Source organism: Helicoverpa zea, chromosome 21 (genome assembly GCF_022581195.2).
Source record: "Helicoverpa zea isolate HzStark_Cry1AcR chromosome 21, ilHelZeax1.1, whole genome shotgun sequence".
In the NCBI taxonomy this organism is placed as follows: domain Eukaryota; kingdom Metazoa; phylum Arthropoda; class Insecta; order Lepidoptera; family Noctuidae; genus Helicoverpa; species Helicoverpa zea.
Genome location: NC_061472.1, coordinates 10,444,525 through 10,459,960, shown reverse-complemented (window position 1 = coordinate 10,459,960; position 15,436 = coordinate 10,444,525). Strand labels below are relative to the sequence as shown.

Below are 15,436 nucleotides of genomic sequence, written 5' to 3'. Positions count from 1 at the left end.
TAAATAAAAACGAATTGAAATGAAAACATAATAATATTTATTACAACAGTTTTACCTACTTAGCTAATGGCACTAACTTGCTTAGATTAAAACTACTTAATAGAACAGTATTTACTCTTCACTGAGTAACCTTGCTAGTGATGTCACTCTCGACAGATATTTCTATCGATATAACCGAATCATATTTTTAAGAGTCGATTAAGGTGCCACTTTATATTCATTAACAGAGTAATAAAATTGCTCATTTTTTGAAGAACAATTTTATTTTATTTTATGATTAATGATATCTTCTAAAATACATATTTGACTGAAATGTATGTATGTAATGAACTTAATCACTATTAGGAGTAATAATAAACATCTATTTTACAGATACAAGTCGCATATTTTGGAAGTAAGTGTAATAAATCGGCCATATTTAAGTATAATAATTTAAAATATGATGAAGAATATTTTTTCTTTTTCATATTCTTCAAACCATATTTATGATATTAACTGGTAAGTAGTATAAACGTAATAAAAGAGTAATATACCTAAAAAACAATTTTTAGCAAACAATAAACCCAATATGTTATTTTTTTCACTTTAGCAACAAATAATTAAGGCTCAATTCACACCAAAAGAGCGGCGAAGGGCAGCGAAGCGAAGCGCGGTTTGAGTGTCATTTGAATTTTCAAAAGAGTCGCGCGGATGCCCGGGACTTCCCGCGGCGCGACTCGTTCGAGTTTCTCATGCGAAAATATACATTATAGTAATGGGAATAAAGTAAAAATTCAAATGACACTCAAACCGCGCTTCGCTTCGCTGCCCTTCGCCGCTCTTTTAGTGTGAATTGAGCCTATAAGAAAGCAAATAACAATTGGCAACTTGGGGCATAAAAAAAATCAAAGGTTGTAAAAACAAATATTAAAAGTGTAGAAAAATACGTTTTATTAAACATAAATCAATAAATAAAGATAGGATACTCAAATCATTTTTTTTTTATGATCATAAAACATATTTCTTGTAAAAAAGTATTCTGGTTTATAAATAAATTGTTTCTAAGAAAAATCTTAGTACAACACAATATTAGCAATTACATAATATTTCATTAGAATATTTCGATGCTATATAATTGTGCTAATAACTCTATTTATATAGCAAAAGTTTAAATAGAAAATATGAATAAATAGAAAACTTTACAATAATATTAAAAAACGACCCAATAAATATGTTCATAATCAATTTTCAAATGCCTTAAATCTCAATTTCAATAATTATACCAATTAAAACCAAAAAACAACCAACTTTTTTACAAAATTCATGATACATAGGTAATCCTCAATTTTATTCTTATGCAATTTCGTAAGTTCAATTTTTGTTTGAATATGGAACTACTTAGTCTATGGGCAACTAACGCAATTGTAATAGACAAATACATAGACATATAAAAAACGCGCACCTCTTTAGACGCAAATGAAATGAAACTTCTTTAAAAACCACAAAGTTTCGAATTTCATTCTTCTAAGTTCTTAGACCTTACTTTTTCACTCAAAATATCATCAAGTTTCAAGTTCATTTTTGTTTAGTACACGCGCAAATATATTTTAATTTACAACAACTTTTAGTTACAAAATAACCCGGAACACAGTATACGCCACATTATTATAGAAACAAAAACGTAACACAAAAAAAACATTTAAATTACTTCCAAAAAAGGAGTAGTCTATTTTATTTCCTCCTCAAATCATTCAAAGAAGTTTCATTTCAACAAATCTAGACCTATAGGCATTACAATTTAAGGCAGATTTCAGTAACTTATCTGCGGTTTTGCTAATCAGAGATAGAATTTTGACATTAAGCATAAACAAAGTTATGTCAAAATTCTATCTCTAGTAAGTACGAATAGATAGGTTATTGAATACCACCGTTAGTAGAGGTATATTAGCTAAATAGTTGGTGCTTAATGGTCGAGGATACGAAGGTTGCCGGAGACGATTTTGTTCTCAAGCAGGGCACCCGATGGTATGTCGATCCTGTCTCCGTGGTTCGCTATTATTATTACTGTTCCCTGTGACAATGAAAGATAATCAATTAGATATGTTTAGGCATAGTTATGTAAATACGCAACTTGTAACCTAGTTATTGTAAAAAAAAATATAAGGTGAGTTCAAACCAAATTGAAAACGGCTCAGACAATTTTGATGAAACTTATCCAAGAACTTTCTCCGGAAAGCCTGGTTTCAATAACAAGTATACATCCACATCGGTTTAGCCGTTTAATGGGTACTTTTCCACATGTATACGTAACACCTTTATTTCCATGATAAGTTTAGAACACATTCTATGCACAAAATTGACAGTGGGGAGATGTTACCATAAAAGCATAAGAGACAGACATATAATAGTAAAATTGTAGTAATGTTGTAAAAAGTATATAAAATTATAGTCTTCCAACTGACCTTCAAAGACACTCCTCTACCGAAAGTCACATCTCCGGACACAGTCAAATGATCCAACTCAATCAGGTCAGGTATCGTAGCAAATCTGTTCAGGAACTCCTTAACCTTAGCAAAGTGATTATCTCCTAGCTTCACTAAAGGTGTCGATGGGAACATCCTTTGTGGGGACATCACTAGCGAACCGTGGGACAAACTGTACAAATTGGACATCACTAGTAAGAGATCCGAGGTCTTTTTGACAGGTAAGAACCGAGATCTAGGCACGTTCACCCCTATGCCTCCTTCGAAGCACTTCATTGCGGCTCCGACTGCTGTCTCTAACTGTATAACGTTGAGACCATCAGCTAAATGCTTGTTGTTCACAATAATCTCCATATTTAAGGAGCCTTGTTCGACTACCCTCTGAATAGCATCCAATTTCGCCCATAAGTTATTTGTGTTGAAGAATTTGAACTGGCTAACTGATTTGAAGTCATCAACATGCTCTTTCGGTACCTGAGCAATTTCTAGTAGTCTTAGCTTATCCTCATATTGTATTAAGGTACCTCCCTTAACGTCGGCCCTGGTCTTATCAGTGACTTCCATAACGAATTCGGAGACAGTCTTCACGGGGTCAGGGTTGAGGAGTAGGTTCAAAATGTTGAGGTCCACGGTGGCTCCTAAGTTATCGATGTTGCTGATGAAGCAGTAAGTCCTGCCTTCTTTGATGAATTTCTGGAGAAGGCCTGAGTTGTAGAAGGATTCGTAGAAGTCTCCGTGACCGGGGGGGTACCATCTGTAAAAGGTAAGTATTGATATACCAGTCATAATTATTTTCTGGGAGGTAAAGGAATTATGGTAATATATGTAAAATGCCAGATCTTGACCAAAATAACATCATAATAATAACTGGTTATTATTACGTAAATGCTATGATTTCCTGTAATTGGGGGAACAAAGTAATCATTAAATGTATGTGATCTGTGTATCCTCTGTTGGAAATCCAAATAAATAAATGGGCTTCATCACAATATACCCTGAAGTAAACCAACAATTTTACAAATTCGTTAGTTGTAATCCGACTAGCCCAGAACGGCACCAATGTTTTTTAATGACACTTACGACTCAATGTCAGCCTGTACGTCAGCATGCCTGGGCACTGACAGCAGTGACTCCCTATTGACCCTCGGGTGGCAGGACTGGTTGAAGGTGTGGATCTCAAGCTTCAGGCCCTGGTACTTGCGTGACACAATATGTACTTACGACTCAATGTCAGCCTGTACGTCAGCATGCCTGGGCACTGGCAGCAATGACTCCCTATTGACCCTCGGGTGACAGGACTGGTTGAAGGTGTGGATCTCAAGCTTCAGGCCCTGGTACTTGCGTGACACAACATGTACTTACGACTCAATGTCAGCCTGTACGTCAGCATGCCTGGGCACTGGCAGCAGTGACTCCCTATTGACCCTCGGGTGGCAGGACTGGTTGAAGGTGTGGATCTCAAGCTTCAGGCCCTGGTACTTGCGTGACACAACATGTACTTACGACTCAATGTCAGCCTGTACGTCAGCATGCCTGGGCACTAGCAGCAGTGACTCCCTATTGACCCTCGGGTGGCAGGACTGGTTGAAGGTGTGGATCTCAAGCTTCAGGCCCTGGTACTTGCGTGACACAACATGTACTTACGACTCAATGTCAGCCTGTACGTCAGCATGCCTGGGCACTGGCAGCAGTGACTCCCTATTGACCCTCGGGTGACAGGACTGGTTGAAGGTGTGGATCTCAAGCTTGAGGCCCTGGTACTTGCGGATGACCTTCTGCGTGTCCTCGTCGGTGTTGAACGAGTTCATTAACACTAGGGGCACGTTGCATTTGTAGGTTTTGTTTAGGTGCTGAAATAGAACATTTGAGAATATTTATTTATTGCTTAATTTACCAAATAACAGTTATACAATGCCTTGTTACCATATGTCTCAACCAGTAAGGGGGCAGCAATAAAAACTAAGTATAAAACTTTTTGCTGTTGACTTTTGAGTTCAAGATTTCAGTACACATATCTTAAAAGTTTTTAACCTTACAAGGCGAGTAACATAGAGGAAAGTCTCAAAAAGACCAATCGCATTATTTGACCCGAGCATCGAACGAAAAGTTAAGGTATTTCATGATTTTTGGTGACTTTATCAAAGATTCACAAATAAAATTAGAAAATATCGAAGTTATACAAGAAATATGGAATAAAAAATGTGCAAAATTTCATTACTATTTCATAAGTCATTTCAGTGAACAAAATGCAACTGGCTGATATGATGACGTAATGAACAAAAATCCTTTGCCATTGAAAACTCACCTCAATCTGCTGTACAGTAAGATCCAAGAAGGTCAAATCATTTCTGACTTGTATCACAGACTTAGGACCTTTGCAACCCATAGACGTTCCCAAACCACCATTGAGTTTGACTACCACCAGCTTATCCAGCATGTGGTGAACATTGTCTGTGGTGGGGGTGGTTAGTGACGAGTAGTCGATGACAGCCCCCTCTGGAAGCTTCTGGATTTTCTCCCACGTTACAGATGGACCCTCTGGAAAATGGAAAAAATGTTTGGTTAATTAAAAGACCAATCTAAAAAGACAGACCAATAGGACATTTAGTTCTTTTGGGAGATTTTTGGAGATGTTCGGAGAATGAATTTGGGCCTTAACTAGGCTTCCTCAATATTGGTATTTTTTTGTAGAAAAAGTCTACTGTAGCTACGGATATAGTGTGCATTTTTTTTTTCAAAAGTCCTTTTTGGAGGAAAAATATCTTCCAATTGCTTATCATGGTGGCTGATTCGTCAATATTAAGCAAATTAATTAAACTATTTACAGATATATTGCTAAACGTACTATTGTCTCTCTCCATGGCGTATGAATGATTTATCTCCCGAACTGGGCTGCGTTTGTGTATTGTTTAATACAAGCGATTATTAGGGATGTGCCCGAGTTCTATTACTTATATTAAATTAATGCATACATGTTTTTTAGGAGCCTAGCACAACATAGGAACACCTTGAACGATTGATTTCTAAAATTTACTACCTGACTATGAGGAACTGAAACTAGGAACTAAATGGAATATATCTTATGATAAAACCCTGAACTGATTTGCCTATTCAATTGAGCCCTGAAGTCCTGATGCCTGATCATTTTTATGCAAACTTCTAGGGCTTAGACCACATTACACTTTTTGTACTGTTTCATACATTTCATATTTCTCAAGAAATTCATGCTCTATGCTCTATTGAATATAATTAGTCCTGGACAACCCTATGCATCTGTTTACTACAATGTTATGTCCATTATGAGTTTTCAGAAATCTATGTGATACATTACGCTAGTTTGCGACTCTGAAAGACAGCCCTTGTTTTTACTAATGTTGCTAGAAATGTGCTTAGCATTTTTCGTGTTATGATAAATCATGTAACAATCATAACATATGTAGATCTCAATAAAATTGCTCAAGAAAAATAAATATTTTGGTATTGATTTTTTGTTATCTTCTACATAATGTCTTAAGAAAATATAGCATAAAAAGCTGTTGTTATAATATATGAATTGCTCTTAGTTTCATCATCTGTGTAAAGGACCAATTTATACATTTGCTGAGTCACCAAGATCATAGACATTTGTAAACAACGAAACGTCTAGTCTTAGCTGTTTGTATTTTGGTACAAAACATAGTCAAAGTCCAAGGTACGGATCAAAGGTACAAAAAACACCTCAGAAACTTTTGTAGATTATTTACATCATTTTGTTATGATTTGCATTTCTAAGCATTGACTGGTTAGTTTTTTTTTTAATAATGTCGGGACACCTTTTCACACACGGTTGGTTAGCCCCATGGTAAGTTATTAATTAACTTGTGTTATGGGTGCTAACACAACTGATAAACTACATATAGCTACACATATACATATTTATAAATACATATTGTAACACCCAGACCACGGCCAACAAGCATGCTCATCACACAAATGTCGACCGAACCGGGAATCGAACCCGGGACCTCAGATTCGGCAGTCCGGCTTGGTGACCATTGCGCCATAGAGGTCGTAGATTCTTTTTTATTTCAATCGGTCTATAACTCTAGAACCCTAACAGGGTAGTAAGTCCTACCGATTGGAATACAGCAATCGTTTTTAGAGGTACAGTAGACTGCACATCAGTGGTAACTGTCACGCACCTTAACTCAATAAACTAATAAGTACGATTTTCCTATACAACTGTTACCACTGACCTAAAGTTGACTGTACAACAGTCGTTTTTCAAATTGCAGACCGTGTGAAAGATTTGTGATATATAGTGATAAGTACTTTATCATCACGATTTATGTACCTAAGTACTTCTTAAGAACTAGGTACAATAATCCTACCACTAAAATATCAAGTACCACTTACGTTCTGCCAAAAATCTGCTGAACAAGTTCTTGAAACCCCTGAACTCCTTCTCGACGAGGGGTCTTCTGGTCTCGTGCACTGAAGCCAGGAGTCTCTCTAGCTCCACCTCGAGCCGGGTGAGGGCATCGCGCTTGGTCGCCTCTTTGAAGTCCCGGGAACCTGAGGGTGTTCTCTGGTGACTGCGAATCTGTGAAAAGTGGATTTAGCAAGTTAATATTGAGTATATTTGAGGGAATGGCGTTCAGAGCTGCGGGATTGTGCGAAAGAGTAACCGCGGCCCTGGTAAATAAAGGGCTCAGTCAGTAATAGTCTGACACTCCCTCACGCTGCTAACCCACAAGGGGATGGCGTTCAGGCCGATTACCAGCCACGGCTACTCTTCTTTCTAAAAAGATCAGCCAGCTGTGTAGACAGACGAAAGCAGTTTGGTGGATAATATTGAATAGGAAAAGGGAGAGGAAGATTATATCTACTTCAGTCTTATGAGACAACGAAATAACAACAACTTAAGAACTATTGATAAGTACTCTAACTAAACTATATAACTTCTAACATGATAAGTATTTTCATCCATGCAAAAGTAAAAGTTTACATCTAGTGAAATCAGAAAAAAACTTAAATTCCTATATAAATCGTTCTCTGTTATTATAGTTCGGCCATTCAGAGAATGCGTTCCTGACACGTCGCGATTGAACTGACGACGTAACTTTGCAATGGCGTTGCAGTTACGATAAAAATATTTTTGCTGGTTGTTTACCGTTTTAACAATTGAGGAGCATTAAAACAACATTATTATATCAATAATCAATGAATGTTATTACGTCGTCAGTTCAATCGCGACGTGTCAGGAACGCATTCTCTGAATGGCCGAACTATAGGTAAACTATGGAAGTTTATTTTAGTATGTTTAACTTAGATACATAGTACCGGTTTTATCTTTGTTTTATCTGCAATCTTTGCATAGCATTGCCATTGAAGTATTATTTACTTTAAATATTTTATTAGTTTAACCAAGCTGATTGCGATGCGTGTTATCGAAGGCTGTATCGTATAGTTGTATGTATAGTTCTTAAATATGCGTTGGTAATTGTTAGTTCCTGTTTCCTATCTAAAAAAAAACACTATGAATGTGTATTTTGGTGAAAAAAATGCAAAGTTGATTGCATTCGCTAATTATAGAATATATATAATAATAAAAAATATGGAATGAAATAAGTAATTCAAGTAAGTGTGACAGAGATAAAATGATGCTAGAGCACCATTTAAAATTGAGGTATTCGTTCGTTAAAATTACTTTAGATTCTCTATATTTTTCAATTATCACAACTTTTTCAGTAGGTATTCGTTCATTAAAATAGGTAGGTGCTTTAGGTTTTTAATCATTTTCGACTATCGCAAAAATCAATGCGAAAATACAAGTTCCACTTTTTTTTTATTTCTACTTTTGTTCGTTATCATTAAGACCTGTTTAATTAAGATTTTATCTAAGGCACAGGTAACACTCATAAAACTGACAATCACGTTGATTACGTTTTATTAATTTAATTGTGATATTATTTTATGTATTACATGTAAATGATATTATGATAAAATTATTTCTGGTTTTCAAGCAAATGGGTACATCTATACATATAATAAATCTGTAAAAAAACTGTGTCTGTACATTGAATATATTAAAAAAATAATAATTGGGTGGGGTTTAGAAACAGTAATGGAGCACAAATCCAAAAAAAAAAATTTGTCTGTATGTCTGTTTGTTTGTACACGCTAATCTTCCGAACTACTGAACGGATTTCAATGATTTTTTCTTTGTTGTATCAGTATTAAGCCTGGTCAACATATAGGCTATAATTTATCTTCGAAACTTGAAGACCTGATGCAGAACTCCAACAGACCAATAAAACTATAAGAGATACAAATATGGTGCCGTGGCAAAAATTGTTTCATTTGATGAGCATTTTCAGCTGAGATAATAAATTTTAAGATCTGGAACACCTGATGTGGAACCCCAAGAGCCCAGCTTCTCTGTACCATATACAGGTATGACGTTTTAGCAAAAGTTGTTCAATTTGATAAGCACTTTCTATTGACTTATACAAATTGAAGATCTAAAACATCTGATGTGGAACTCCAGGGGCCCAGCTAGACTATAGCATATGGCTCGTTCTCATAATGAAGGAATTTTGGTTGGCGCGAATCATAGCTCATTAGTTTCTAAATATTTTTAATTTATTTTATATCTAAAATGACTTAACAATTGGATTTTATATGGGCACTGAAATTCAGATAGATTCGATAATATCTTTTTGTAGAAAAATGCCTCAACATGAGCAAAATTGTCATTTTCCTGTGGGGCGATTTTCCAAAAAGCAAGTTTTCTACCGACATAATGCGTAAAGTTAATACATAAATAAATCAATCAATACCTAATCACAGTAACAATTAGTCAAACTTTGCTAAAACTTAAAAAAAAGTTTCGTGGCTCCCTATTTTTTGACGATTTTTAATCATAGAATAGGGGCGACAAGAATTGTGTATCACATTCCTGTCAGCTAAAAACATGTCAAGAATACCTATAAATTGAATTGTGACAGCTGTCGCCAGATTTCTATAACAAAGTAGGTAGTTAGGTAAGCTCATTGCCGCTTATAGTTCCGCGTAACAGCCAATCAGACAGTCGCGACGAAGCTCTCATCGACCGTTGACCCGTTCGGGACAGACAACTTCTCACTTGTATGGTAAGTATTTACGTAAACAATATTTGGATTTCATATATACTTTTTATTATTTTAAGTAATACACCAAGGGTAAATATTTCATGAAGTACTGAAATGTCATTCAAAGTCAGCGTTTTTGTGTTTTTTGTGAATAACCTCAAAATTATCACTTTCCTGCATATCACTTGTCTGGATCTGTGTACACAGGAAAATGATGACGTTACAGAAAAGTGATAGATTTACTTTGATTTCTATTTTTTTTCTTAACATTTTACATTTTAATCCGTTGAGGCCTTGTTTCCACAGAAACCAAAATGTCACAACCTAAGAAAAAAAAGACCAGGGAAGAAGTACTAGCACAAAACAAAAAAAAATAAAGAAAACATTATGGCGGACATACAGGAGGAGGCACCCTGGTGCATGCTGTTTGCCGACGACATCGTCCTGGTTAGTGAAGACGGACCTGAGATCCAGAGCAGATTGGGGAGTTGGCAACAGAGACTGGAGAATGTTGGCTTAAAAATCAGCAGAACCAAGACCGAATATATGTTCTGCGATTTCGGCGGTCTCTCCAGTCTTGAAGCCATAGCGCTGGATAACGCACTTCTTCCAGTCTGCTCCGATTTCCGGTATCTCGGTTCGCTTATTCAGGGCGATGGCGAAATAGATCGGACAGTTACGCACAGAATTAACGCAGGATGGATGAAATGGCGGCAGGTAACAGGAACAACTTGTGACCCTCGTATTCTCCTTAAAGTTAAGGGGAAAATTTACAAGAGTATGGTCAGGCCTGCTGTCTTGTATGGATCAGAGTGCTGGCCCACAAAAGCGACGAATGAAAGACAATTGCATGCGGCAGAGATGAGAATGTTAAGAGGTATGTGTGGAGTTACGCGAATGGATAGAGTGAGGAATGAGTATATAAGAGGAAGTTTGAAAGTAGCGCCGGTATCAGAAAAACTGCGTGGAAACCGGCTGTCGTGGTATGGGCATGTGATGCGGAGGGATGAGAGTCATGTTGTGAGGAAGGTGATGAGTATGAACGTGGACGGATATAGTGGAAGAGGAAGACCAAAGAAACGATGGATGGATTGTGTGAAAGTAGATATGGTAAGAAAGAATGTTACTTGTGAGATGACGGCAGATAGAAGAGTATGGAAGAAGAAAACATGCTGCGCCGACCCCAAATAAAATTGGGATAAGGGCAGGAGGATGATGATTATGGAAGAATGAAAAATGATCCACAGAAGTTAGGTTCTTTGAAAGAAAAGAAAAAAACAGTATTAGGTAATTAAAGTCAAGAAGTACGTACAGGAAAGATAAAAAATAATATCCGAGAAGACTCGAGACAAGAGAAAGACTCGAAACTGATTCTGATGATTGTTATTGTATTATCTGTGGATTGTTACATGAAGAAGACACAACAGGTCAAGATTGGATCAAATGCATGCAATATGTCATCAATGGGCGCAATGTAACTGCATCAAAACGGAAATAGTATCGTTCAATTGTCCTGCCTGGTTATTGGATAAAGACTATGCAATGCAAACTTAAACCGACCTATGTACTTAGAGAATTTTTGACTGATTATTATAAAAAAAGCACTGTAATTATAAACGCCATTCTAATATTTAAGGCTGTTTAAAGTACTACCTGAAAAAAGGCAGCTGATTATTTTGTATAACGTATTCATTTCAGAGAATGGGTTGATTTTATTCATCTCTTTAAGACAAATTTAGACTATTAACTTACAGACTTGTTTAAAACAGACTATCATTATTTATTGTGCCTTACTATTAAAATTTTGTAATTCATTGTTTTTAAATAAAAAATAAATCTGATAATTTGTTTGATAATCTCACTTTCCTGGTTTTTTTATCACTTTTCAGGCAGTAAAATAACATTCATATCTTAAAATTGTTAACGGTTTTTAATAAATATATTAAATATATAAAGTGAATAATTTACACGTCACTTATTATGCATTTTTATACATATTTCATGTTTATTTTCATTTTCCTGTGCCATATATCATTTGCCTGTCTTGATTTTTTTTTTTAAAGACCTATAATTTAATTATTTACCAATATTTTGTCTGACCCGCAAAACCTGTGCTTATTTATGTAACAATCTTGACTTCTGGCCACTTAGCATAGTCAATTTTAGAAAAAAAGCATGGGACTAATAATGTTCCGTTAAAATTCCTTCATAATAAGAACTACCCATATAGAGGTATGACGTTTTAGCAAAAGTTGTTCAATCTGATAAGCACTCTCTATTGACGCATTTTTCTTTTCTCTCTCACACAAACAAATAATAACGAAGATACAACAACGCTTGAATTTCGTGTTAAGTCACTGCTTAGTACAAATTTTACATAATTGTCCTTTTGAGACAACTTTAATGAAATGGTGACACAAAACCGACGATTATCCCTTTATACACTATAGAAATGAATCCAAGGACAATCCTCGGTGGACGTCGTTAAAAAAAAAGACAATCCCCGGTTCTGTGCTAACTATGGAGGAAAACTACTTGGGCTATTGTGATGGGATGTTAGTGGATGACAATGTATTAGGTACATGTAAAAACGGCAGGTGGAGACTCGCCACCTCACTTACTGGGCCCCCGGGAACCAGTCCCTGAATAGCAACAAGAGGGCAACAGGGATATGAGCGGCTGAAGGGTGAGGATACCTCGGCGGACTTTAAACGTAGATTACGCGCTCCCTGTGCTTACCATGAGGCACCTACCCTCCGAGCAAGGCTACTAATCCTGCTCTAGCGACGGCTCCACTCTGGACGGCCAAGCCAAGCCAGAGGCGTGAGATCTACCCCCGTCATGGTTCACTCCGACCGGCCGGAGATGGGGGACAGTATACACTCCCTGGAGAACTCAGTATATATAGCCCCGCGGGGTCGCTACTCCCCGTCATCAGCCTCAGATGTCCTGCGGTGCCTATATCTCATTATTATTGTCGTTATTATCTCAAGAGCCTTTGTCCCAATTATGTTAGGGTCGACTTCCAGTCACGATGCAACTGAGTACCAGTATTTTACAAGGAGCGACTGCCTATCTGACCTCCACAACCCGGTTACCCGCTCAAACCAACACCCCTTGGTAAGACTTACTGGCTTCTGACTACCCATAACGACTGCCAAGAATGTTCAATGACAGCCGGAACCTACAGTTTAACATCCCCTCCAAATAACGGTCATTGGTATCCAAAATATACGTAGAAAGTACATACGAACTTAGAAAAGTTGCATTGGCAGGCACTTACCAGACCTGGAATCAAAGACGCACGCTCATACTTAAGAGATTGGTTCTCTACCCACTAAACCACCACGAATTCCACTAAGTCACCACGACTTTGTCATCTATTTAATGTTTATTTACGTAATATTTTTGCCACACACAACTTAAATGCGGACTAATTAGAATCACTACTTTTATCCCTATGTTCACGTCTATTGCGACTATTCAGATCTTTGATTTTGCTGACCCCGTAGTCGCTGGCATAAGGGACAGGATCCGCGTACGAAGTCGCGGGCAGAAGCTAGTGCATAATATGCATACAGTAGGTATCTTCAGTTTTATTACATAACTCATTTTAAATGATTTGACAAAACTTTACGATTATCGTCTACAAAGATTATCTAAACGTGATAAAATATAGAAACAACGTTCTTTCAGACTTTAATTTTGAATGGCATTTTCCTATTAGATACCTACATCTTTCAAAATTAATTACGTTTCTAAGAATTTTTATGGACGATATCTTCGACGTAGTTTAATTTTTTTAGGCATTTTACCTGTTCCAATATGTATGCATATTCAATATTCTTCAACCACAAACTTCCAAGTTACTACGTAGAATAACATAAAAACCGGTAATTTAACATAGTCACGCTTACTATAAGCACAAAACGTACTAATGACTTAATGATTCATTGATTCATTTCATACAAAACCTCAGTACCAGTAGCAACATACATACATATTTAATGAATTTCTGATACCTATAACTATTAGAATAATATAAATATTAAAGCAGCGGTTTCACCTGTGTTCTGTGGCCTCGCGCATCCGGGTAAAACCTAGCCTATAGCTTGCCTCGATAAATGAGGTATTTAACACTGAAGGATTTTTTCACGGTTACGGTCCAGTAGTTTCTGAGATTAGCGTTCAAACAAACACCTTATTTTTTATATTCATACCAAAGACACCAGAATATTCCTCAGAGACCAGCTGGGGGTAAATACAATGTGAATATTTGCAATTTCATAGACTTTCCCGTTTCCTTGCTTTTCCTTCCTTATTTGTTCCTAAGCCTACCTACGCAGGTAATATTTTTTTTGCATTTAAAACTTATAGAACTAGTTTGTTGACTTATTTTATGTCAACCTCATAGTTCTGGACTAAATCGTTCAAAATGTAATGCAGAGTTTATTTTTAGGGTCTATCAAAAGCAGAATCATCCTTGATTCGTACTTTAGAGGTCAACGTAATTTAGTTAACAACGGCACACAATGCACAAACACATTTAGTTGGTTACTCGACTTTGCCCGCAATTTTCTTACACCCTAACTTACTTTAAGCACGAAAAATTTTACCATCACCAAGTTATTTTACCAGTTAAAGCGCAAAAAAACGAACAAAACAAACTTACACTCCCATTTTTATTTCTTAACATATCACGTACCCATGACCGACACTGTTCAGCCTCACTATCCATTATTTAACAAAAAAAAATACACTTAAAATATTTAAAAAACGTCTTTTAAAAATGTTGTTTCAAAATTCCGCGCACACGTCACGCTCGAATGAATGCTGTCAGGCGACTGGATTTGATAACACAATCAACGTGCTTATCATATTCGGCAGTGCCTCACACCGAATAGATTCCTATCAGTTTATATTTTGGAAGTCATGAATTGGTGTGTTGGTAATGATAGGACAGTATTTATGTTGGACTAGCTTCCGCTCGCGGTTCGCCCGCGTAGAGTTCGGTTATATCGCGTTTCCAAGAGAATTCTTCAAAAGTCCGGGATAAAAACTATCCTATGTACTTTCTCAAGGTCAACTCTATCTCTGTACCAAATTTAATTAAAATCAGTTCAGTGGTTTAGACATGAAAGCGTAACAGAAAGACAGACAGTTAGAGTTACTTTCGCATTTATAATATAATATTAGTTTATTATTAAGTCTGTGATCTTTTAGACTTGACTATTACTTACGTTATATTACGGCCTATTTATTAGTCTAATATAATAAAGAGGGAGACTATTGCCGTTAACTAGGCTCACAAATCTAGACTGCGTGAATTTCGACATCAAAATATTGTCTAGGATAGAAAGACGCTCTGCAACCCCATCTCTTTTGTTCTTGACTCGATGTTTGAACATTGGTACATATTTGCATGTTCTTTTTCCTTAATTAAGAGAAGGTTAATTACTTATCCTTGACCGATTTCTTTAATTAGACGTACCTATAGGTAAATGAAGATATGTCTACAGCTACGTCATACGAATTCAATTTGCGAACCAAATATTTTGACATGTTTTTTTTTAAATTATGTTTGCAGATGTGCCGTAAGCGCATTCGTAGAAATGCGTAGGAGTGTGCATCCGAACATGATAAGTATTATTATAAAACATAGTACGTATAGAATGTGATGATACAATGATAGATAACAGTTGTTAAATATTACATATTGTTAACAACTGTAAAGGACTCTACACGTCAACGTAAATAAAAGAAAAATAATCTTTTGTTTGTAAAGAAAAATATTTACTTAGAAACATGTGAATAATTACAATTAATTGTTTTGTAAACTAAAACTCTAGCCTATAGTTACGT

At 36.3% G+C, this 15,436-nt stretch overlaps 1 protein-coding gene across 5 annotated transcripts in view; it reads right to left on the bottom strand.

Moving 5' to 3' along the window:
• Positions 1-20: 20 nt before the first annotated feature.
• Positions 21-15,436, bottom strand: part of LOC124640660 (UTP--glucose-1-phosphate uridylyltransferase) — a 29,239-nt gene continuing 13,823 nt past the window's right edge. For 3 of the 5 annotated variants that reach the window (XM_047178529.1, XM_047178526.1, XM_047178530.1), the window contains 5 exons: positions 6,858-7,044; positions 4,768-5,000; positions 4,107-4,312; positions 2,442-3,216; positions 21-2,050 (listed from right to left, as the gene is read on the bottom strand). In XM_047178529.1, coding sequence (XP_047034485.1) covers positions 1,943-2,050; positions 2,442-3,216; positions 4,107-4,312; positions 4,768-5,000; positions 6,858-7,044 — 1,509 coding nt within the window. In that variant the 3' untranslated portion in view covers positions 21-1,942. Of the gene's footprint in view, positions 2,051-2,441; positions 3,217-4,106; positions 4,313-4,767; positions 5,001-6,857; positions 7,045-14,246; positions 14,337-15,436 lie in introns of those variants that run through there. The other 2 variants (XM_047178525.1, XM_047178527.1) reach the window with 2 other exon arrangements.